Source organism: Papio anubis, chromosome 16 (assembly GCF_008728515.1).
Source record: "Papio anubis isolate 15944 chromosome 16, Panubis1.0, whole genome shotgun sequence".
Classification (NCBI taxonomy): Eukaryota; Metazoa; Chordata; class Mammalia; order Primates; family Cercopithecidae; genus Papio; species Papio anubis.
The window spans coordinates 8,817,946-8,841,517 of NC_044991.1; the positions used below are offsets into that span (position 1 = coordinate 8,817,946).

The 23,572-nt window shown below is 46.0% G+C and overlaps 1 protein-coding gene across 1 annotated transcript in view; it reads right to left on the reverse strand.

The window, feature by feature from the left end:
• The window catches only part of SREBF2 (sterol regulatory element binding transcription factor 2), a 79,064-nt gene that overhangs the window by 32,784 nt on the left and 22,708 nt on the right, over positions 1-23,572 (reverse strand). Inside the window, exons 2-7 of the mRNA XM_003905622.4 lie at positions 8,346-8,807; positions 6,869-7,050; positions 4,568-4,714; positions 1,950-2,171; positions 513-627; positions 242-423 (exon numbers count right to left, since the gene is read on the reverse strand). Coding sequence (XP_003905671.3) covers positions 242-423; positions 513-627; positions 1,950-2,171; positions 4,568-4,714; positions 6,869-7,050; positions 8,346-8,807 — 1,310 coding nt within the window. The remainder of the gene's footprint in view (positions 1-241; positions 424-512; positions 628-1,949; positions 2,172-4,567; positions 4,715-6,868; positions 7,051-8,345; positions 8,808-23,572) is intronic.

A 23,572-nucleotide genomic window follows, 5' to 3' on the forward strand; every position in this document is an offset into this window, starting at 1 on the left:
TCATTACTCTCTGACGGGGCCTATCAGCAAGGACCAGTTAAACCTGAGGGACTGTTTCCCCCCAGAGTCAGTTTTCTTTTTCTTTATTCTCCAGGACCTGGTTAATTTCACAGAATTCCTGTTTCTCTCCAGGCGAGGCCCTCTGAACATGCAGCCTGGCCTCATAACTGTGACCTCCCAGCTACTTTCTTAGGGGAAATGGGAAAGATTCCAAGGATCAGAAGATTTCAAAAGTCTGTACCTTTGCATCATCCAACAGAGGGCTTCCTGGCTCAGAGTCAATGGAGTAGGGAGAGAAGCCAGCCTGTGACCCTGAGTCAGAGGCTGGGGGGGACATCAGAAGGACATTCTGATTAAAGTCCTCGATCTTCAGGTCCACCTCAGTGTCCACCAGACTGCCTAGGTCGATGCCCTTTAGAAGCTCTGCAAAGAAAACCCCACCTGGTGAAAATGATCTGCCTTTACAAAGCCCTAGCTGGGCCGGGGGACAACCCTGTTCTCAGCACACTTACTGTTCTTTTGATTTGCCAGCTTCAGCACCATGTTCTCCTGGCGCAGTTTATGATTGACCTGCTGCAAGTATTTGATGTAATCAATGGCCTTCCTCAGAACGCCAGACTTGTGCATCTGGGTAGGAAGATAAGCAAAAACACAGTGAGACCAGTGCAGGCTACAGGGTGAAAAGAGCAGAGCCCTAGCACTTGGGATGACAGCATGGCTCTGTGAGGGGAGAAACCAAGTTCAGATGCTGGCCCTCCCAACGATTAGCTGTGCCACTCGGGAGAAGTTACTCCATACCTCTGAACCTCACTTTCCACCTCATTAACACAGAGATAATGAGAGTCCGTGAATCACAGGCTTGCAGCCTGGCTAAATCAGATAATGAGTGTAAAGAGCTTAGCCCCGAGCCTGGCAAATAGTTGACACTCAATAAATATTAGCTATTGTTCCTACTTCTTACAATAATCCTAGCATAAAAACAAACTTTAAGGAAAACAAATGACAAAACACCACAGCATTGTTGGACAGCTATCTTTTTTTTTTTTTTTTTCCAAGACAGAGTTTCACTCTTGTTGCCCAGGCTGGAGTACAATGGCACCATCTCGGCTCACTGCAACCTCCGCCTCCCAGGTTCAAGCAATTCTCCTGCCTCAGCCTCCTGAGTAGCTGGGATTACAGGCGCCTGCCACCACACCTGGCTAATTTTTTGTATTTTTAGTAGAGATGGGGTTTCACCATGTTGACCAGGCTGGTCTTGAACTCCTGCCCTCGTGATCCACCCGCCTCGGCTTCCCAAAGTGCTGCGATTACAGGCGTGAGCCACAGCACCTGGCCTGGACAGTTATCTTAAGGCATAGATTTTTACTTAGGATGTATACTTTTCAGATTTGTAGGCAACAAGGAAAATAATGAAATTTTCTTTCAAAATAGGGTTTAAACATAGATAGGTTTTAAAAATAAAATCTCCTACTTTCCAGAAGACACATTCAGTGAAAACACCAGAAACATTTGGAAAATCAATTTCCTCTATTTGTTGCTGGTCAAAGACTCAACCTCTTTTTTCTTTCTTTTCCCTAAAAGGTAACCCTAAACACAGCTAAAACGATGCCATCAGCTGACTCCAAGGCACACACAGTCCTGTATCTGGAACTACTGAGTGGCAGGCATCTTTCTCTGCCTCTGACAGTGGAGTCCCCCATCACTGCAGAGCACAGCCGAAGGAGTCAAAGGTCTCAGTGGGTCACTGCCTCATCAACCCTCACCAGTACCCTTATGGTTTTTAATATTTTATAATCTTGACACAATACCAAGATGCTTTAATAAAAAAGTACCTCTAACTCGGTCTTGTATTCACTTATCTTGAGTCTGGGACTTGTCTAAGCTCCTGAAGCAAAAACAGGTAGAGGGGACATGGTGGAACATAAAACACGATTTTGCTTGGCACCCACCTTGGCGTCTGTCCCCATGACCAGGTCTTTCAATTCGATGATTTTGTCATTGATGGAGGAGCGATATCGTTTCTCAATGATATTGTGGGTTGTCCGCCTTTCTCCTTCTTTGGGGGGCTCAAGCTGCTTGACTCCCCCAGGTACCTGCTTAATGGGCACTTTCTCTTGCCCCATCATTACAGGCATTGTGGTCAGAATGGTCCCACTGCTGCCCACCAGGGTCTAGAATAGGCACAGGTACAGAGCAGAATGAACCCTTTGTTAGTCTGCATAAAGCAACCTCAACACAGACCTGCCTACCCTGGCCAAGTGTTGCCAGACCTGGCAGTACTTCATGAGGTCTGAGACTCTTCCTGAGTTAATCAAATCAGGCCCCAAGACACCTCAGGAGCCACGGCACCTCGGTTACTACCTACCTTCAGAATCAACACTGATAAACTACACAAGAGGATTAACATGGCTAAATATGTTTTAAGTTTTGATCTAGGTATGCCAGAAACAAGTCATGATTTCTGCTGTGCTGTCAAACTGTTAACCACTTCTAAACTTCTACACGGTGAACCACGAGTTGGTACCGGAGAAAACTTTCTCCTAGTGTATGACACATTTTTTCCTCTCAAATGACAATTAAGCAAATTACTGCATTTCTTTATACAATTTCGCCATCAAAAAGCTTAAGGGCAGAAGTGACACTCTCAATCAGAGCCATTCGATTAAGTAAATAGGCCAACCATGGAGGTCCCCTCTTTTTATTCTTCATCTCTGTTTTCTCCTCTTATTTTTTCTAACTTTATTTTCTTTCCTTTTTTTTTTGAGACAGAGTTTTGCTCTCGTTGCCCAGGCTGGAGTGCAATGGTGCGATCTCGGCTCACTGCAAACTCCGCCTCCCGGGGTTCAAGCGATTCTGCTGCCTCAGCCTCCGGAGTAGCTGGGATTACAGGAATGCGCCACCACGCCTGGCTAATTTTGTATTTTTAGTAGAGACAGGGTTTCTCCATGTTGGTCAGGCTGGTCTAGAACTCCTGACCTCAGGTGATCTGCCCGCCTCAGTCTCCCAAAGTGCTGGGATTATAGGCATGAGATACCACGCCCAGCTCTTTTTTTTTTTTTTTTTTTTTGAGACAGAGTCTCACTCTGTTGCCCCAAGCTGGAGTGCAGTGATGTGATCACAGCTCACTACAACCTCCACCCACCGGGTTCAAGTGATTCTCCTGCCTCAGCCTCCTGAGTAGCTGAAATTACAGGCATCTGCTACCATGCCTGGCTCGTTTTCGCATTTTCATTAGAGATGGAGTTTCATCATGTTGACCAGGCTGGTCTCGAACCACTGACCTCAGGTGATCTGCCTGCCTCAGCCTCCCAAAGTGCTGGCATTACAGGCATGAGCCACTGGGTCCGGACCAATTTTAGTTTATTTTCTTGAATGATGGCCTCAATATCTAATCGGCCAATAAATAAATAAAAAGGTGCCCAATTTCATTAGTTGCCAATAAGTACGTCATGCACAATAAATACCACACATCTTAAGTTTATAGCTTGATGAATTTTACATATGTACACAATGTATATAACCACCCAGACCAAGATATAGCCCATTTCTACCAGCTCAGCTCAGAAGGTTCCTGCATGCCCCTCCCCTCCTTGGCACCACTGCTCTGACTTCTAGCACCATAGCTTCATTTTGTCTCTTTTTGAACTTTATATAAATGGAATCATTAGCATGAAGTCTTTTGTGATGGGCTCGTTTGGCTTGACACACTATTTCTGAGGGACAGCCCCATGTTGTTTCATGCATCAGTAGCTTTTTTTTTTTTTTTTGAGAGTCAGTCTCGTTCTGTCATCCAGGCTGGAGTGCAGTGGTGCGATCTCGGTTCTCTGCAACCTCTACTTCTCAGGTTCAAGCAATTCTCCTGCCTCAGCCTCCTGAGTAGCTGGGATTACAGGCACGTGCCACCATACCCGGCTAATTTTTATATTTTTAGTAGAGATGGGGTTTCACCATGTTGGCCAGGCTGGTCTCAAACTCCCAAAGTGCTGAGATTACAGGCGTGAGCCACCGTGCCTGTCAGCCGTTCTTTTTTTTTAATTGCTAGGCATAATTTCGTTGTATGAATATATCACAATGTGCTTATTCTTCTGTGGATGGACATTCGAGTTGCTTCCAGTTCTTGGCTTTTATGGATAAAGCTAGTGCTTCCAAATTTTAATCACCATTTACTCTATCAGATTCTCATGCTATAGGATGCTGAAAGTGGCTAAGAACCTAAAACTGAAGGATCGGGTACCTTCCATGTCCCTCACCTTGGAGCCCTTCCCTGCCTGGTGGCCCTAGGGTCCTTAGCAGGACCTAAGAGGTGAATGGTCCTGTGTGGAGCTATTAGCCAAGAATAGAGGGTCCTTCTGCTATTCTTTTCTACTTCCTTGTAGACCCCAGTACTCCCACATCTTGGTAATACTTTCTCGAGCAAAAAAAACGACTAAAAGGAGTGACATTTACAATTTGACCGATTCGTGCTATAGACCCTCCCATACCTACTCAGCATACAGAGATTTAACATCTCTGAAGACTAACACCTCCAGGAATAAAGGGGGAAGGTGGGGGAGGAGGCAGCTCTTACTGGTACTTGAAGGGCAGCCGTCTGGATAGGGGTGGTGAGGGCGGTGAGGGCTGGGTTCTGGACCGCAGCCATAACAGGGCTGCCATCTGTCTTCAGCGTGGTCAAAACAAGGGAATCTGTCTTGATGATCTGAGGCTGGACCAGGACCTGGATGAAGAAGGAAGAAAAGGAAAAGGATGATAGCATTATCCTTCTGTTATGAATTCCTTTCTTACTGCATAGACCTTCCAAGAGAGAATGAGAAATGATATAATTTTTTTGAAATTGAGAATAAAAAAACAAACAGGAAATCTCATAGAGGCCATTTCGAAAGCCAGCTATTTTGTACAGCTTGAATACTGGGTTCAGGTGGAGAAAGAGGGGCTAGCTAAACAGGGTCCTGGCTTCTTTTTTTTTTTTCTTTTTTGCTGAGACAGGGTTGCTCTCTGTTGCCCAGGCTGGAGTGCAATGGCACAATCTCAGCTCACTGCAGCCTCGACCTCCCGGGCTCAAGCGATCCTGCTGCCTCAGCCTCCTGAGTAGCTGGGACTATAGGCGTGTGCCACTATGCCTGGCTAATTTTTTGTATTTTTTGAGGAGACAGGGTTTCACCATGTTGCCCAGGCTGGTCCTGAACTCCTGGGCTCAAGAAATCCACCTGCCTCGGCCTCCCAAAGTGTTGAGATGACAGGCGTGAGCCACGGTGCCCAGCCAGATCATGGGTTCTAAGGCTGAAAGACTTTCAGGAGGGGGGTGCCAGTGGCCCAGCAGGAGCAGGAAGCAGGAGTAGAGCAGAGATGGGTAGGGTGAATGGCAGAGAGGAGAGGAAAGACTCAGGAAAGCCAGACACATGGCCGAGAAGCAAAATTAATAAACCTGATTTTTTTTTTAAAGATAAATTACTGTGTTAGTAAGAAAATATAGGCCAGGTGCGGTGGCTCATGCCTGTAATCCCAGCACTTTGGGAGACTGAGGCAGGTGGATCACAAAGTCAGGAGCTCGAGACCAGCCTGACCAACACGGTGAAACCCTGTCTCTACTAAAAATACAAAAATTAGCTGGGTGTGGTGGTGCACACCTGTAATCCCAGCTAGTCAGGAGGCTGAGGCAGGAGAATCGCTTGAACCCAGGAGGCAGATGTTGCACAGTGAGCTGAGATCATGCCACTGCACTCCAGCCTGGGCGACAGAGCAAGACTCTGTCTCAAAGGAAAAAAGAAAAAAAGAAAATATAGTCCACGATGATGTATGACATAAAGATATTTTTTTGTGATTATAAAACTAATACATGTCCCCCGGCTGGGCGCAGTGGCTCACGCCTGTAGTCCTAGCACTTTGGGAGGCCGAGATGGGTGCATTGCTTGAGGCCAGGAGTTCAAAACCAGCCTGGTCAACCTGGAGAAACCCTGTCTCTACTAAAAATGCAAAAAATTAGCCAGGTGTGGTGGCGGGCGCTTGTAATCCTAGCTACTTAGGGAGGGAGGCTGAGGCAGGAGAATCACTTGAACCTGGTAGGTGGGGGTTGCAGGGAGCCAAGATTGTGCCACTGCACTCCAACCTGGGCAACAAGAGCAAAACTTTGTCTCAAAAAAAAAAAAAAACTAAAAAAAAAAATAAAATAAAATAAAACATGCCCCTCCACCCCAAAAGTAATATATGTTCAGCACCCACAGCACAAAATATGGAAAACAGAAAACTATGAAAGCCAGGCGTGGCGGCTCACGTCTATAATCCCAGCGCTTTGGGAGGCCGAGGCGGGTGGATCACGAGATCAGGAGTTCAAGACCAGCCTGGCCAACATATGAAACCCCGTCTCTACTAAAAATATAAAAATTAGAACTGGTTGTGGTGGCATATGCCTGTAGTCCCAGCTACTCGGGAAGCTGAGGCAGGAGAACCGCTTGAACCTGGGAGGTGGAGATTGCAGCAAGCTGAGACCATGCCACTCCACTCCAGCTTGGGCAACAGAATGAGACTCCGTCTCAAAAAAAAACCAACAAAAACAAAACAAACAATAAAAACAGAAAACTATGAAAAAAAAAATTATCTGGGAGATACCAATTTGGCACATTTCTTTCCAGTTTTATGCCCATTACATGTGTACCTAAAGTGACTGCACAAGCCTTTCCTGAGTGCCAGGGACTATCTACAGATATGGGCTCAGCCAGGTCTCTATACACTGCTCACAGGTACATCCTGGTGCCCTACAAGCTGCTTTGTGTACACTCTGGTTGGTCCTTCTTAGTATGTAGACCACATCTTCAACCAAGGACCAGTTAACAGCCCCATCCAGTGCCTCCTTGAATCCTTTCCAGCCACTTACCGGGACCTGCTGCACCTGTGGTGCGGCAACTGTCTGCACCGTGGCCGGGGCAAGGGTCTGCAGCGTGCCATTGGCTGTTTGTGTCAGCACCCGCTGGGCCTGTACTGTCTGCACCTGCTGCTGAATGGTGACCGGCTGTACCTGGGAGGATGTCACCAGGCTTTGGACTTGAGGCTGAAGGACTTGGGAGAAGAGGAGAAAAAAGGCACAGAGATGAGGAATGCATTCTGTCAAGTATCTCATAATGATTCCAACTCCCCACCTGCTGCTGAAGATGATGTGCGCAGCCATTTACAAGCTGGTTTAGACAACCAGAACATCCCATAAGGGCTGCATCAATTTCTGAGGGAACGAGTACAAATTGTTTTATTACTCTGGGTGCCAGGGTGGAGGAAAGGGAAGCTAATCAGCAAACGACTGCACCCAGCAAGGGAGTTAACAGATGTTGAGAATCAACAACTCCCTGGGGCTTCATTTCCTTCCATCCTTTCTGGACGGGAAGTGTACTTTGGGAGGACTGTCTCAGCTTTTTGCCTTTACATTCCTCCACCCGTCCCAATTCTTGAACTCCACTGAAGAACTGTAAGATTCTTTGAAATTCAGAGCAATACTAATCTCACCCAAGGCTCCCCAGAGCCAGAGGGAAATATGATGAAAAGGCACTGGGATGCAGCACATCACAGAAAGAACAAGCCCCTTTCAGTCATCCATTCCCTCAACACATATTGAGGGCCCAGCATGAGGCTTGCTACTTGAAGCTGCTGCACCTACATTAAAAGTCATATTCATCGCCATAGTGGATGCTCAGATGTTTGCTGAATGAATAGTTCTCAACTGTGGTGGCTGAGATCTGGCTGCCACCTAGCCAATTTCAAGCCTTATTCAAGTCTCCACCACTAGTTATCAGGAAGGCCCTGTGTCTACTATGCTTGCTGGATTTTTTTTTTTTTTGAGACAGAGTTTCGCTCTGTCGCCCAGACTGGAGTGCAGTGGCACAATCTTGGCTCACTGCAAGCTCCACCTCCCGGGTTCACGCCATTCTTCTGCCTGAGCCTCCCAAGTAGCTGGGACTACAGGTGCCCGCCACCATGCTTGGCTAATTTTTTCTATTTTTTAGTAAAGAAGAGGTTTCACCAAGTTATCCAGGATGGTCTTGATCTCCTGACCTCGTGATCCGCCTGCCTCGGCCTCCCAAAGTGCTGGGATTACAGGTGTGAGCCACCACGCCCGGCCGCTTGCTGGATTTTTTAACCAAGTATTTTTGAAATAGGCACAATAGATATTAAGGTATTTGAAGCTGCAGAATGTGACATGCTCCTGTACCAGTTCTTATTGACAGTTACCAGAAACTCATTCAGACAGGACCATATTGATATACCCGCCATTCCTGAAGAGGACAGAAGTATTTACAGTGTCTGCAAACTCACACATAAACTTTGGAACCAACCAACCACTACCATTCTGACTTCTGAATCACCTTGAAAGCTAGTGGCTGCATTCTGGTATATCAAAGGCTGCTGGATGATCCTTGTCTGCGGAGCGGTGCTGAATGTTGGGGTGATCATTACCGTCTGTTGTTGCAGCTGAGCTTGAGGTTGAGGCTGGGGCTGGGGGCGGGGCTGAAGAATAGGAGTTGCCCTGGGTGTGGTGGGAACTGAGGTGGGAGAAACCTTGACCTGCAGGGTTGGAGCCTGTGGGGAGGCCGTCGAGGGAGAGAAGGAAGGTAATGGGACCTGGGTGAATGACCGTTGCATTGAAGGGTCCACAGCTCCACTGCTGCTGCTGCCCCTGCCATTGCTGCTACTGCTACTGCCACTGCTGCCGCTGCTGCCGCTGCTGCCGCTGCTGCTACCACCACTGCCAGGAAAGGAGCTACACAGCTGCTCTGAAAACAAGTCAGGGAACTCTCCCACTTGATTACTGACAAATTGCAGCATCTCTGTGAACAAAAGAAAAGGAGTAATTTTATTGCTATCCAAAAAGTTACCTTTCAAACTTGCTTAAGAAACTAAGGCATGAAAACCCAATGGCCTTCCTAAGACCGTGGCAGAAATGGGTCAGGAAACCCTTACCTCTTTCTTGTGGGGATCATCTGGGACAAGATGGCTGACCAAGGTCCCAGGACAACAGGACAGGACTTTATCTGTTTGATGTTCTTTTCCCTCCTCACTCTCACCTCCAGGCCCTTTCTCTCTCTTTTTTTTTTTTTTTTTGAGATGGAATCTTTCTCTCTTGCCCAGGCTGGAGTGCAACAGAGATCTGGTGCGATCTTGGCTCACTGCAACCTCTGCCTCCCGGGTTCAAGTGATTCTCCTGCCTCAGCCTCCCTGGGACTACAGGCGCACGCTACCATGCCTGGCTACTTTTTGTATTTTTAGTAGAGACAGGGTTTCACCATATTGATCAGGTGGATCTCAAACTCCTGACCTTAGGTGATCCACCCACCTCAGCCTCCCAAAGTGCTGGGATTACAGGTGTGAGCCACCACACCAGCCTCTCTCATTTTCCTGATTGTTTTGATCAATCATAAAAGGAACTACCTTTGTACTAGGTGGGTGCTGTTTTGTCGAAGTACCAAGGGTCCTTTTTTACAGCTGGAGACGCTAAGGCAGCGAGTAGGGAGTCACTGTCCTAAGGCTGTGGGTATAGCGGCCTTGGCTTGTGAGGCCACCTCCAGTCCTAGCACTGCAGACCCTAACTTGCTCTAACCCCTTTCCTCCTCACCACAGGGAGGCTCTGGGCCTCCTCTCCAAGCTGAGTAAAGCCCTGGGCACTGTTAGTATTCTTGGAAACACTCAGGGACAACCAAGTTGATGGCCCTTAAGTCATGGAGCTTCAGGAATGCAAAGAATGGAAAGATCATATATGAAATCCAGGAGAGGAAAGTGACTTGGCCAAGGTCCCACAGCTTGTTAGGGTACAGCCAGGATTAGAACCAGTTCTCTGCCTCCCAGCTTTGTGTTCTTCTACCACAACGCAGTGCAGGTGTGTTGCCAGGTCAGAACACAGCAAGCCGGCCCCGCCCTGGACTCTGTGCTTCCCAGGGCCCACGCTGGCCCTTGTCTGGTTGTGCCCCTTTTCTCTGGGCAAGGGGTCTTGGGTCCAAAGGGATGTGTCCACCTGGAGACCACACTCCCCTTTCTAGATCATGTTCCGAGTAGCTGGGACCCTTAAATTCCCAGCCCGAAGGGTCTCAAGCCTGCTTCCAGGGCCTCTTCTCTGGCCAATCTTCCCACAGCCTTTCCAAAACCCAACTTAACCCACAACTACCCCCTCATCTCTCATGACTCCCTTCTTTTCATATGACTGCTCCCTATAGGAGTCAGGGGCCTCAGCTTTGTCCCAGATAGTTTCAGATCTATAATTTTCTACATTGTCCACATTATTTTCTCTTTCTAATACACTCCCAAGAAGCTACTGCTTGTTCTTGAACTACGGCCCCTCCTTTCCAAACCCTCAAGGACATATGATGCTCTGATTTAGACACCAAAACAACAAAAACCACCACACCACCACTATTAAAAAAAAAAAAAAAAGGCACCATCTCCATTCCCCCAAACCACTACCAGGCTGTTCTTCTCAGGTCTGCGATGCTGTGTGTGTGAGTGTGTGTTTTTTTTTTTGGTGGGGGGGAAGGGGGGGCGGGCGCTGGAGCCTGGGATATGTTTGTATATCTGACAGAAAGCTGCTGAGGCCGGGTATGGTGGCTCATGCCTGTAATCCCAGTGCATTGTGAGGCCAAGGTAGGAGGGTGACTTGAGGTTAGGAGTTTGAGACCAGCCTGGGCAACACAGTGAGACTCTGTCTGTCTGTCTGTCTGTCTCTCTCTCTTTTTTTGAGACAGGGTCTTGCCCTGTCACCCAGGTTGGAGTGCACTGTCACAATTTCAGCTCACTGCAGCCTCCGCCTCCCAGGCTCAAGCAATCCTCCCACCTCAGCCTCCCAAAGAGCTGGGACCACAGGCGTGCACCACCATGCCCAGCTAATTTTTGAATTTTCTGTAGAGACAGGGTTTCACCATGTTGCCCAGGCTGGTCTCAAACTCCTGAAAAGCAACCTGCCTGTTTTGGCTTCCCAAAGTGCTGGGACTACAGGTGTGAGCCAGGGCACCTAGCCAGATCCCTTCCCTGAACACAAAACAAACAAACAAAAAAAACCACAAAGATTTTTTGGGCCAGGCGCAGTGGCTCACGCCTATTATCCCAGCCCTTTGGGAGGCCAAGGTGGGCGGATCACGAGGTCAGGAGATCGAGATCATCCTGGCTAACACAGTGAAACCCCATCTCTACTAAAAATACAAGAAATTAGCCAGGCATGGTGGCGGAAACCTGTAGTCCCAGCTACTCGGGAGCTTGAGGCAGGAGAATGGCGTGAACCTGGGAGGTGGAGCTTGCAGTGAGCAGAGATCGCGCCACTGCACTCCAGCATGGGCTACAGAGTGAGACTCCGTCTCAAAAAAAAAAAAAAAAAAAAATTGAAGCTTACAAAAGGATAGGAAAAATAAATCATAAATAAATGTAAATAGGCCGGGGGTGGTGGCTTATGCTTGTAATCCCAGCACTTTGGGAGGCCAAGGTGGATGGATCACCTGAGGTCAGGTGTGTAAGACCAGCCTGACAAACATGGTGAAACCCTGTCTCTACTACAAAACTTAGCCAGGCATGGTGCTGGGTACCTGTAATCCCAGCTACTTGGGAGGCTGAGGCAGGAGAATTGCTTGAACCCGGGAGGCAGAGGTTGCAGTGAGCCAAGATCGAGCTACTGCACTCCAGCCTGGGTGAAACGGTGAGATTCTGTCTCAAAAAATAAATACATAAATAAATAAATGTAAATAAATAAATAAAGCTGCTGGGGCTTTCCAGTGTGGCCTCCATATGGGATCACTGGAGCTCAGCATTTCAATCTGGGCACCTTAAGTATCCAGTCAGCTAAGCCTGCTGTGGGCAAAACAGCATCTCACCAGACTCCATTCCTCCATAGTGGTATTATTCACCAACACCATGACACAAAGCTCTGTCCTCACTCAGCCTCGTGTGAGGGAGAAATGGGCAGATTGCTACAGACATTGCAACTTGTACCAACCAATTTCAATTCCTTGACATGATGAAACTAAGAAATGTCCTCAAATTCAGTACATTTAAACAAAACATAATTTAGTGCTGACACACTCCAAGTACAAGATTATAAAATGCTCTAAGAAAATGATCGAGAGAAAGCTAAGAATTTGTTGAACCTTTTAGAATTCCCCCAAAATCCCAACTGTCTAAGAAATCAACACAGAGGGCTGCAACAAAGAGCCAGAAAAACATCACTCACTGGCCGACAGTTTCCATCCGTGGAAAGCTAAGGAGGGCAGAAGGCCAGGATGGTCTCATAGATGCACACAGGCTTTGGTGGTAGTCAGGCCTAGGTGTGAGTCTCTGGAGGCCCACCTAATCAGTGGTGTGAGTGTGGGCAAGTTACTTCTCTCTACACCTTGGTTTCCTCACTACAAAAGGCTGCTTTAAAAATACACACTTGGGGCCGGGCGCGGTGGCTCAAGCCTGTAATCCCAGCACTTTGGGAGGCCGAGATGGGCGGATCACGAGGTCAGGAGATCGAGACCATCCTGGCTAACACGGTGAAACCCCGTCTCTACTAAGAAATACAAAAAATAGCCGGGCGAGGTAGCGGGCGCCTGTAGTCCCAGCTACTCGGGAGGCTGAGGCCGGAGAATGGCGTGAACCCGGGAAGCGGAGCTTGCAGTGAGCTGAGATCCGGCCACTGCACTCCAGCCTGGGCTACAGAGCGAGACTCCGTCTCAAAAAAAAAAAAAAAAAAAAAAAAATACACACTTGGCCTCTTTGCTCTGAGGATTAAGAAGATAATTTATCCAAAGTGCTTGGTGAAGGGCAGACCCTTATGCAGGTCCCTATTAGTGGTACTTCCAGAGCACCCACTACACACGCACGTGGGCGCACTGATCTCATTTTGTCAAGTACTCTTGAAACCCTTTTGTGGGGAAGATATGGGCTGCTGTGGTGAAGTAACCTACAAAGGTCACAAAGCTTAGTTCACGAAGCGTGAGAGTGTGTAGGCAGATGGAATGAGACTGCTTAAATTAAAAAAAAAAAAATCCCTTTCAACCCACACACAAAAAGCTCCAACGGAGCCATCTCCAGTCAGCCAGGCAGCTGGGTACAGGGCTGAGCAGCACAGAGGGGCTGTTAATATGAGCATCTGCAGAAAGGAGTGATAGGAAGCTCCAGCAGGGCATGCAGAGCCTCTCCAGGACCCCATCTAGTCTGCAGTGCCAGAAAAGAGGAGGCCTGGAGAACCAGGGTGCAGTTGTGCTTTTTAACTCTGAGCTACACCCCATGGGAACATCCTAATGGCTCCTCACTGTTCCCTGCTCTGATCATTCACATTCTTCGATTACACAGGCTCTCATTTCCACAGAGAGCCATGAAACTCAGAAAAGGGAGGCCTGGGAGAAGGCACAAGCTTTATGGAGCTTTGAAAATGAAGCTCCAGTTCCTGCGGCAGCCCACAGAGCCCAGGGCCAGAGACAGGCCTCCCAGGAGCTAGGCTGGCACGCTCAAGCTCATCTCACTCCCCTGCTCCTGTTTTTAGCTGCTTGGTAAACTCATAGCTAAGTTGCTTAATAAAGTAGGTGAGGCCTCCGGAAACTGTATCTGGGTTCTGGTCTCTAAAAGCAAGTAACCAAAATTAGAGGTTCCTGTTATCATTCGTGCATTGCAAGCAGTCCCATGACTCACAAAGAGACCCCGAGTACACATGTACTTTATGGAGCTTGTGGCTTGAGGGGCTGTTAGGGGCTGGGAAACCTAGTTTACAAAGGTCATTTATTCTTATATTTTGTATTTATTATGCACCTTGTATTAGATAATTTTTTATATATATAAATTTTTTTGAGACAAAGTCTCGCTCTGTCACCCAGGCATGCAGTGGTGCGATCTCAGCTCACTGCAACCTCCGCCTCCTGGGTTCCAGTGATTCTCCTGCCTCAGCCTCCCAAGTAGCTGGGACTATAGGCACATACCACCACACCCTGCTAATTATTGTATTTTTAGTAGAGACAGGGTTTCACCATGTTGGCGAGGCTGGTCTCGAACTCCTGACCTCAGGTGAGCTGCCCGCCTCGGCCTCTCAAAGTGCTAGGATTACAGGCGTCAGCCACTGCACCTGGCCCTGTTTTTAATAATTTGTTAAAATCATAGAAGTAATATATTCACTAAAGAAAAATTTAGAAAGCATATAAATGAAAAGAACAAAAATAAAAATCATCCAGCAGTTCCACTACTCTTGAGTCATCCATTGTCAATTTTTTTTTTTTTTAAATGGAGTCTTGCTCAGTCGCCCAGGCTGGAGTGCAGTGGCGTGATCTCGGCTCACCATAACCTGCACCAACCAGGTGCAAGCAATTCTCCTGCCTCAGCCTCCCGAGTAGCTGGGATTACAGGCACGTGCCACCATGCCCAGCTAATTTTTGTATTTTTAGTAGAGAGGGGGTTTCACCACGTTGGATAGGCTTGTCTCGATCTACTGACCTTGTGATCCGCCTGCTTCGGCCTCCCAAAGTGCTGGGATTACAGGTGTGAGCCACTGCACCTGGCCCACTGTCAGTGTTTTTTTTTTTTTTTTTGAGACGGAGTCTCGCTCTGTCGCCCAGGCTGGAGTGCAGTGGCCGGATCTCAGCTCACTGCAAGCTCCGCCTCCCGGGTTTACGCCATTCTCCTGCCTCAGCCTCCCGAGTAGCTGGGACTACAGGCGCCCGCCACCTCGCCCGGCTAGTTTTTTGTATTTTTTTTAGTAGAGACGGGGTTTCACCGGGTTAGCCAGGATGGTCTCGATCTCCTGACCTCGTGATCCGCCCGTCTCGGCCTCCCAAAGTGCTGGGATTACAGGCTTGAGCCACCGCGCCCGGCCAGTGTTTTTTTATTTTTGAGACAGAGTCTCACTCTGTCACCCAGGCTGGAGTGCAGTGGCACAATCTTGGCTCACTGCAAGCTCCGCCTCCCAGGTTCACGCCTTTCTGCCTCAACCTCCCAAGTAGATGGGACTACAGGTGCCCGCCACTACGCTCAGCTAATTTTTTGTATTTTTAGTAAAGACGGGGTTTCACCGCATTAACCAGGATGGTCTCAATCTCCTGACCTCGTGATCCTCCCGCCCCAGCCTCCCAAAATGCTGAGATTACAAGCGTGAGCCACCATGCCCGGCTGTCAATGTTTTAACGTGTGCCCTTCCAGACTTCTTCCTCTACAAGGCTCGCTTGCACACTTAAGTATGCACATGTATGCAAACGGTTTTACAAAAATGAGATCACACTGAACATGCTACTTTGCACCCTGTTCCCTTTTCTTAATAAAATATGAAGAACATTCAGTGTCAACCATTACAGACATAACATCATCCTTTTCAAAGTCCCACAGTATCATGTTGTGTGCCATTGTACCGTACCAGTGTATTACAATTTGTTTAACTTACTCAATGATGAAAATTTGTTTAACTTACTCAATGATGAAAAATTGCTTTCAATTTTTCAGTATTATCTTTTTATTTTTTTGAGACAGGGTCTTGCTCTCTTGCCCAGGCTGGAAGGCAGTGGTGTGATTGTGGCTCACTGCAGCCTCCACCTCCTGTGCTTAAGCAATCCTCCTACCTCAGACTCCTGAGTAGCTGGGACTACAAGCATGCATCACCAAACCTGGCTAACTTTAAAGAAATCTTTTTTTTTTTGTGGAGGCAGAGTCTCCCTATGTTGTCTAAGCTGGTCTTAAACTCCTGGGCTCAAGCAATCCTCTTGACTTGGCCTCCCAGAGTGTTGGGATTACAGGTGTGTGCCACCACACCCACCCAGTTATTCGGCATTATTAACAACTCCTTTTTTCCCCTAGTTCTCTGTTTTTTTGGGATAAATTCCTAGAAGTTAGATGGCTGGGTCAAGGACCAGTATACATGCTTTGGAAAGGTTTCAAAAATCTATGTTCCTGCTAGTGTTTCCTCACAGCCATTTCTGTCAATCTCATAGTGGAAAAAACCGACATGGAATTGTTTTGTCTTGCATGACTGAGTACTAACTGAGGCTGAAAGTCTTTTTTTTTTTTTTTTAAGTCCCAATTTTATTGAGCATTTGTATTTCTTCCTTTGTAAACTGCCTGCTCTAGATCTTTGTTCATTTTTTCCATCAGGCTATTTTTTTTTTTTTTTTTACTGATTTTAAAAACTTCCAGATATTTTGGATATTTGTTCTTTCTTAAATGTCTGCAAGTATTTCCCCCACTTTGTTATTTCTCTTTTAATATGTTCAGGAAGAAAGAATGACATAGCAATTAAGAATCACCATGTCCTAGCCTTGGAACCTGCGGCAAGTTTTACCTCTTCGAGCTGCAGTTTTTCTCAACTGTACATTGTGGCTAACAATTACAGCTAACTCACGGATTGATGAGATAACTCATGTGGAATCTATGGCACCATGCCTGGCACTTAGTATTAGCTAGTACACATTATTCATAGTGGGTTTTTTTTTTTTTTTGACACTTTTGCTTTAACTCTTACTTTGAAAATGGGCATTTGTTCAAATGCATCAGATATATCCAGCAACAATCTGAGCATAACATAAATTTTGCATTTGCTTATGTATGAGAGAAACACTAGGAAATGTGGAAAACCATATTCAGCTGAAACGAGCCATGCAGGAATGCACAAAATGTACACACACATACACAGGCACCTTAAACGTCTACCAGCTTCATCAGGTCACTGCATGTGTTATGAATCACATCCATCACATTGATGTCAGAACTTTCCATTGGACTTCAGACAGCCCTCCTTCCACCACTTCCTGATAACTCCCAAGCTGTAATCTAATGACACTTACCTCCCTCAAGCAAACCTCAGGTGTTTTTCAAGCCAAAGTGCCTTTTCATTGTGATATTTATATATTTCTTAGTTTTTCTGGTCTATAAGACTGTATGACTGTTTTATTAGGTCCCCATCTTTTTAAAAAAATAAATCTTTCCTTTTTTTTGGTCACCTATGAGAATTTTTATTGTTGTGATCTATAACCCCCCATTTCCCAGTAAGTTCTGGGTTTTTGTTTTAGAGACAGAGTCTTACTCTGTCACCCAGGCTGGAGTGTAGTGATGTGATCATAGCTCACTGTGGCCTCTACCTCCTGGGCTTAAGATATCCTCCAATGTAGCCTCTTGGGTAGCCGGGAGTACAAGCACACACCACCATGTCCAGATAATTTTTATTTTTTATTTGTAAGAGAGACTGGGTCTGCTTTGTCGCCCAGGCTCGTCACAAACTCCCTGCCTCATGAGATCCTCCCACCTTAGCCTCCTGATTACAAGTATGAGCCAACATGCCCACTCCCTGTGTTTTTTATTGCATGATTTCGCATAGCATGATTTTTAGAAATGCACATGATGAACTATAGCAGAACTGACTATACACCAATTTTACATTGTAGAGTGAAATTACATGGCTTCTGTGTAACACTTAAGAAAAACCCTCACCTTCAAGATTACAGGAATATTCACCTAAACTTTCTTCATTTGTACTTTTTGTTCATTTTATCTTTCATATTAGAGCTGCCCAACAAGCACAAGAACATAGAAATAATCACGGTGTGATGTGTGTAGGCCGCTGAAAATGACATGGACCACACCAGCGAGGGAGGTAAATGCAAAATCTAATTCCCAAGAATATCCTGATTGAACGTATGTAACTCTTTCATCATAATGATCCTATCTCCCCATCCACAATCTTTTTTTCTAATAATTATTTAAAAAACCAAATGTAGACTAGTATCGAACCTGAAGGTAAATGTGAGACAACCATTTCTCCACCATTCTGCTATTTGTGATCACCACTGCTTTCTCCAGGACCTAAAACATCAGTTACCCGCACTCTAGTCACCCAGAGGAGCAGTTGAGGAACTGGGCTCTTTCAACCACATCCTTCAATTGAGAAGCCCTAAAATGCAAGCAATAATATAGGCAACAAAGGGAAAGTTTTTTTGTTGTTGTTGTTGAGACAGTCTGTCGCCCAGGCTGGAGTGCACTGGCATGTTCTCGGCTCACTGCAAGCTCCGCCTCCCAGGTTCATGCCATTCTTCTGCCTCATATTCCTGTGTAGCTACAGGTGCCCACCACCACACCCAGCTAAATTTTTTTTTTTTTTTTTTTGCATTTTTAGTAGAGACGGGGTTTCACCGTGTTAGCCAGGATGGTCTCGATCTCCTGACCTCGTGATCTGCCCGTCTCAGCCTCCCAAAGTGCTGGGATTATAAGCTTGAGCCACCACGCCCGGCCACAAAGGGAAGGTTTTAACAGGCAAACTGCTGTCTAAAAATCACTCCACTCAAACACCAGGGGGCACATCAGAGCACAGAGATGGTATCATGTATTTCAAGGGGGTTCTGGGTCACCTTCCTGGGAAGAGTCTGGAGGAGGTGTTGAATGACACAGGATGGCAAGCTGGTGACTCAAGCATCCTATATTTTAAGCAACGGATGAGTGAACTCTTTTACTGGCAAAGAAACCACAAAGAAAAATTGGGTGGAGAGGTGCGGATTCTCAAATGCTTGTGTTTCGTAACATACACAAAGGTGTCATATATTCCTTCGCATATACCAAATATTACATAATAAAATAAAACAATTCAGAATGAGAAGAAAAAGGAATCACAAAGGAAACCCAAAGGAATTCTCAAATGGTCTTCCCTGTCTAGTGCTCTCTCTCACCGCCTCTCATGGCAGCCCCGGAGGGACTCAGCTCTGCAGGAAAAAGCAGTGGAAGTCCAGGCTTTTCTGGCCTATTGTAGCAGGGGACCTGAGCCAGCTCTTACAGTCTGAACAGGAGAAGGATCTGCAGCTCCACTTTCCATTGCTCTTTCTTTTTCCTCCTGCCTTAAGTTCACTCAGGTCTCCTTCCTTAGCATCATGGACTTACCTCTTCACTCCACTTCCACACTCTGCCTTAATTTCAACCATAGCCTCCTACCCAGTGACAAACATCTTCTTTGAATATCTTGTTCATCCAACAGTCTTTTAAATCAAAGAAAATTCTGTTTTTTGAGACAGAGTCTTGCTCTATCGCCCAGGTTGGAGTGCAGTGGTGTGATCTCGGCTCACTGCAACCTCTGTCTCCCAGGTTCAAGCAACTCTCCTGTCTCAGCCTCCCAAGTAGCTGGGATTACAGGTGCCTGCCACCATGCCCAGCTAATTTTTGTATTTTTAGTAGAAATGGGGTTTCGCCATGTTGGCCAGGCTGGTCTTGAACTCCTGACCTTAGGTGATCCACCCGCCTCGGCCTCCCAAAGTGCTGGGATTACAGGCGTGAGCCACTGTGCCCAGCCCTTAAATCAAATCAAATTCTTAAACACAAGTTTCCAAGCTTCCTATGAATTGCTCCCTCTGTTTCAAGGATTTTCACTTCCCACCCACTTTAGTTCATCATCCACCCTGGACAAGTACTCACTCCCTTTTCTGCACATGCCTTTGAGGGGTGGGGTACGGCAATTTTTCTTTGAATGTAAGTGCCATGCCTCCTCTTTTCTACTTGTGACTAACTACCCTCTTCCTTTCTCCAAAGTCTGAATTTCACAATTCTACTTCAAAACTAAAAATTGCTTTCACCAAGGACTCTTTTACACCTCAGATGATCTAGCTATCTTTTAGTTCTTGAACTCAATTGTGATTTATTTTGTTAAAGAAAATTACTGGCCAGGTGTGGTGGCACATGCCTGTAACCCCAGCACTTTGAGAGGCTGAGGTGGTCAGATCTCTCAAGTTCAGGAGTTTGAGACCAGCCTGGGCAACATAGCAAGAACCCATCCCTACAAAAAATACAAACTTTAGCGGGGCATGGTGGCACACACCTGTAGGCCCAGCTACTCGGGAGGCTGAGGTGGGAGGATTGCTTAAGCCTGGGAGGTGGAGACTGCAGTCAGCAGAGTTTGTGTCAGTGTACTCCAGCCTGGGTGACACAGCAAGACCACATCTCAAGAAAACAAGAAAGAAAAAGTAACTAAAACTTGGAAATAAGACCAAAAAAAAGTTCTATGCCTCTTTAAAGTTATACTAAAATTCAAGTTACTCAGGAGACTAAGGCAGGAGGATCACTTAAGGCCAGGAATTTAAGGCTGCAGTGAGCCATCATCATGCTATTGCATCCCAGCCTGGACAAAATAGGAGACCCTATCTCTCTAAAAAATAAAAAAACTTGGTTGGGCCTGGTGACACAAGCCTGTAGTCCCAGCTACTTGGTAGGCTGAGATGGAAGATCACTTGAGGCCAGAGTTCAAGGCTGCAGTGAACCATGACTGTACCACTGTACTCAAGCTTGGAACAACAGAGCAAGGTCCCTGACTCAAAAAAAAAAAAAAAAAAAAAAAGTTATACTAGAATACTGTCTATTATGCCTGCCTAAAGGTTATCTGATGCTCTACGGAATCATCACCTTGTTTGACTTTCTATTTACTACTGATTAGGGCTCCCATTCTGTAAAGTTAGATGTTAGTCTGCAGAAAGTTGTTACGTTACAATGATTTCTGTTTGGTAAAAAAGATAACCTTTAAGCTTTTGTTTTCATTGCACTGTAGGACATTAACTAGTTTTGCCTTTTTTTTTGAGGCAGAGTCTCGTTCTGTCGCCCAGGCTGGAGTGCAGTGGCACGATATTGGCTCACTGCAACCTCCACTTCCCAGTTTCAATTCTCCTGCCTCAGCCTCCTGAGTAGCTGGTACTACAGATGCCCACCACCACACTCAGCTAATTTTTGTATTTTTAGTAGACAAAGTTTACTAAAACTTTAGTAGACGAAGCTGGTCTTCAGCTCCTGACCTCAGGTGATCCACTTGCCTCAGTCTCCCAAAACGCTGGGACTACAGGCGTGAACCACCGAAACTGGCCCTAGTTTTGCATTTAAATTTGCAATCTTATTCCTGCATTCTTTTTTCTACTATGTAAATATCAGTTTCTTGCAATCTCCTTTGATCCATTTGTCATCCTGTTATCTTCGTTAACAATGTTAATAACTCTGATATGTGCTCATGACGTTTTAGTATAACAGTATGTTTTTAACTTTTAAAAAACTTTACTTTGCTATATTACATATAGTGTTTTTTTTTAAAAAAAAAATGCTGCACATGCCTATTGGTCCAGCTACAAGGGAGGCTAAGGTGGAAGGATCGCTTGAACCTAAGAATTCAAGGTCAGCCTAGGCAACAAAGCAAGACCCGGTCACTAAATAAATAAATTTTATTTTATTTATTTATTTTTTGAGACCGTCTCACTCTGTTGCCCAGGATGGAGTGCAGTGGTGTGATCTCGGCTCATTGCAGCCTCTGGCTCCGCCTCCGCCTCCGCCTCCGCCTCCACCTCTGCCTCCGCTTCCCAGGTTCAAGTGATTCCCAAGCCTCAGGCTCCTGAATAGCTGGGATTACAGGCACGTACCACCAAACCCAGCTAATTTTTGTATTTTTAGTAGAGACGGGGTTTCACCATTTTGGCCAGGCTGGTCTTGAACTCCTGGCCTCAAGTGGTCTGCCTGCCTCAGCCTCCCAAAGTGCTGGGATTTTAGGCATAAGCCACCCCCCCCGGATTCTAAATAAATAAATTTTAAAGATGTTTTTCTTATGTCTTGTGTTCTACAAGTACATGAAGAAAATCTTCCTTTCCCTGTACCGCTTCAAGCACCAAGCATACTGGTATTAAAAAACAAAAACCAGGCCAGGCATGGTGGCTTACCCCTGTAATCTCAGCACTTTGGGAGGCCGAGGCAGGTGGATCACCTGAGGTCAGGAGTTGGAGATCAGCCTGGCCAACATGGTGAAACCCCATCTCTACTAAAAATATAAAAATGAGCTGGGTGTGGTGGTGGGTGACTGTAATCCCAGCTATACTCCGGAGGCTGAGGCAGGAGAATTGCTTGAACCTGGGAGGCAGAGGTTGCAGTGAGTCGAGATTGCGCCACTGCACTCTAGCCTGGGTGGCAAGAGGGCAAGAGTGAAACTCCATCTAAAAAAAACCACACACACAAATCCAACAACAACCAAAAAAAAAAAAACAAAAACAAAAACAAAAAAAAACTGGCACTGGCACTGACTCACTGAAATGTTCTCAATAGCAACTTTCATGCAACCTATAAAAATGTTGATCATGCTTCCTGAACCAGAACTAGAAGGGATATTTCACCTCATAATGGAGTAAGATATTTTTAAAAGTTAGACTAGCCTGGAAAATCTGGACAAATCTATGTAATTTCTGCAAAGCTTTCACTTTTAGGGAGGTAAGTATGTAAATACAGAAGGATTTCAATGGGTTAAGCATCCATTGTGTACCAGGCACAGAGATAATAAATTAGTCCTTGACCTCAAGAGTTAGTGAAAGGATCACAGCATGGTTTGTGAAGGCTGTCACAGCAGAGATGTGCATCTACAAGACACCAAAGAGGACACAGAGAACATGACAAAATCACAGACTCCAGCAGGTCAACAGTTCCCTGACGGAGTTGGATTGAAGGCTGATCAGGATGCAAAGTACAGTCTAGGCCAGGGAATCTCATGAGCCAAGGCAGGGAGACATGAAGCTGCATGGTAGGCTGTTGAAGAAAATGGGTGATGGGTAGGGCACCATACTGGGCAGGTTGTTAGGGGCCAAAGCACAAAGGGCCCTACAACTCATGGTAGTGAACTTGGCCATTCTCCTTATTAAAAATGAAGGAGAACCCATAGCAAGTTGTCCAACAACGCTCTAAGAAGGAGAGCTCCTCCAGCCCAGCAGTTGCTCATTCTGGTTTATATGGGGTAGAGGAGGCAGAGGCTGCTCTCCTGCCTAGAACCCCATAATATCATGAACTAATTAAGAATCACTGGCCGGGTGCAGTGGCTCACACCTGTAATTCTAGCACTTTGGGAGGCCAAGGCAGATGCATCACCTCAGGTCAGGAGTTTGAAACCAGCCGGCCAACATGGTGAAACCCCATCTCTACTAAAAATACAAAAATTAGCTGGGCATAGTGGCACATGCCTGTAATCCCAGCTACTCGGGAGGCTGAGGCAGAAGAATCACTTGAACCCAGGAGGTGGAAGTTGCAGTGAGCTGAGACCGTGCCACTGCATTCCAGCCTAGGCAAAAAGAGTAAAACTCCATCTCCAAAAAAAAAAAAAAAATCATTCTGAGAATATGAGAATGGCTGGAATAAAAAGTCAGATAACTTCAATTGATGAAGAAGCTGAGAATTTTCTGAAAACTGGTTAAATAAGAGTTTTGATTATAAATATGGCCCAAAAAGTGACTAAAACTGGGAAACAGGTCATTTCCCATGGCCTGTAGGGTTCGGGGTTTCAGACGAAAGTCAGGAGAGGAAAAAACAAAAAAATTAAAAAAGGGTGACAAGGGATCAAATTTAAGGAGAAAAGCAAGATGTCAAAAAGCTAAACCAAGGGTTTTGCAAGGCCAAACTGAACGGAGATTTCACAATTAAATTCAAAGAGAAGTGGCTGTGACGTCAGTAATGTAATCACCGTGCTATCTTTGAAAAATTAATTAATTTCCTTGAGACTCAGTTACTTAATTGTAAATATGGGAATAGTCCAAACCGACGGATATATATCAATGCACAGAAATACATCAAGCACATAATAAAATGTATTTAATTATTTCACTTTTTTTCCTTTTTTTTTTTCTCC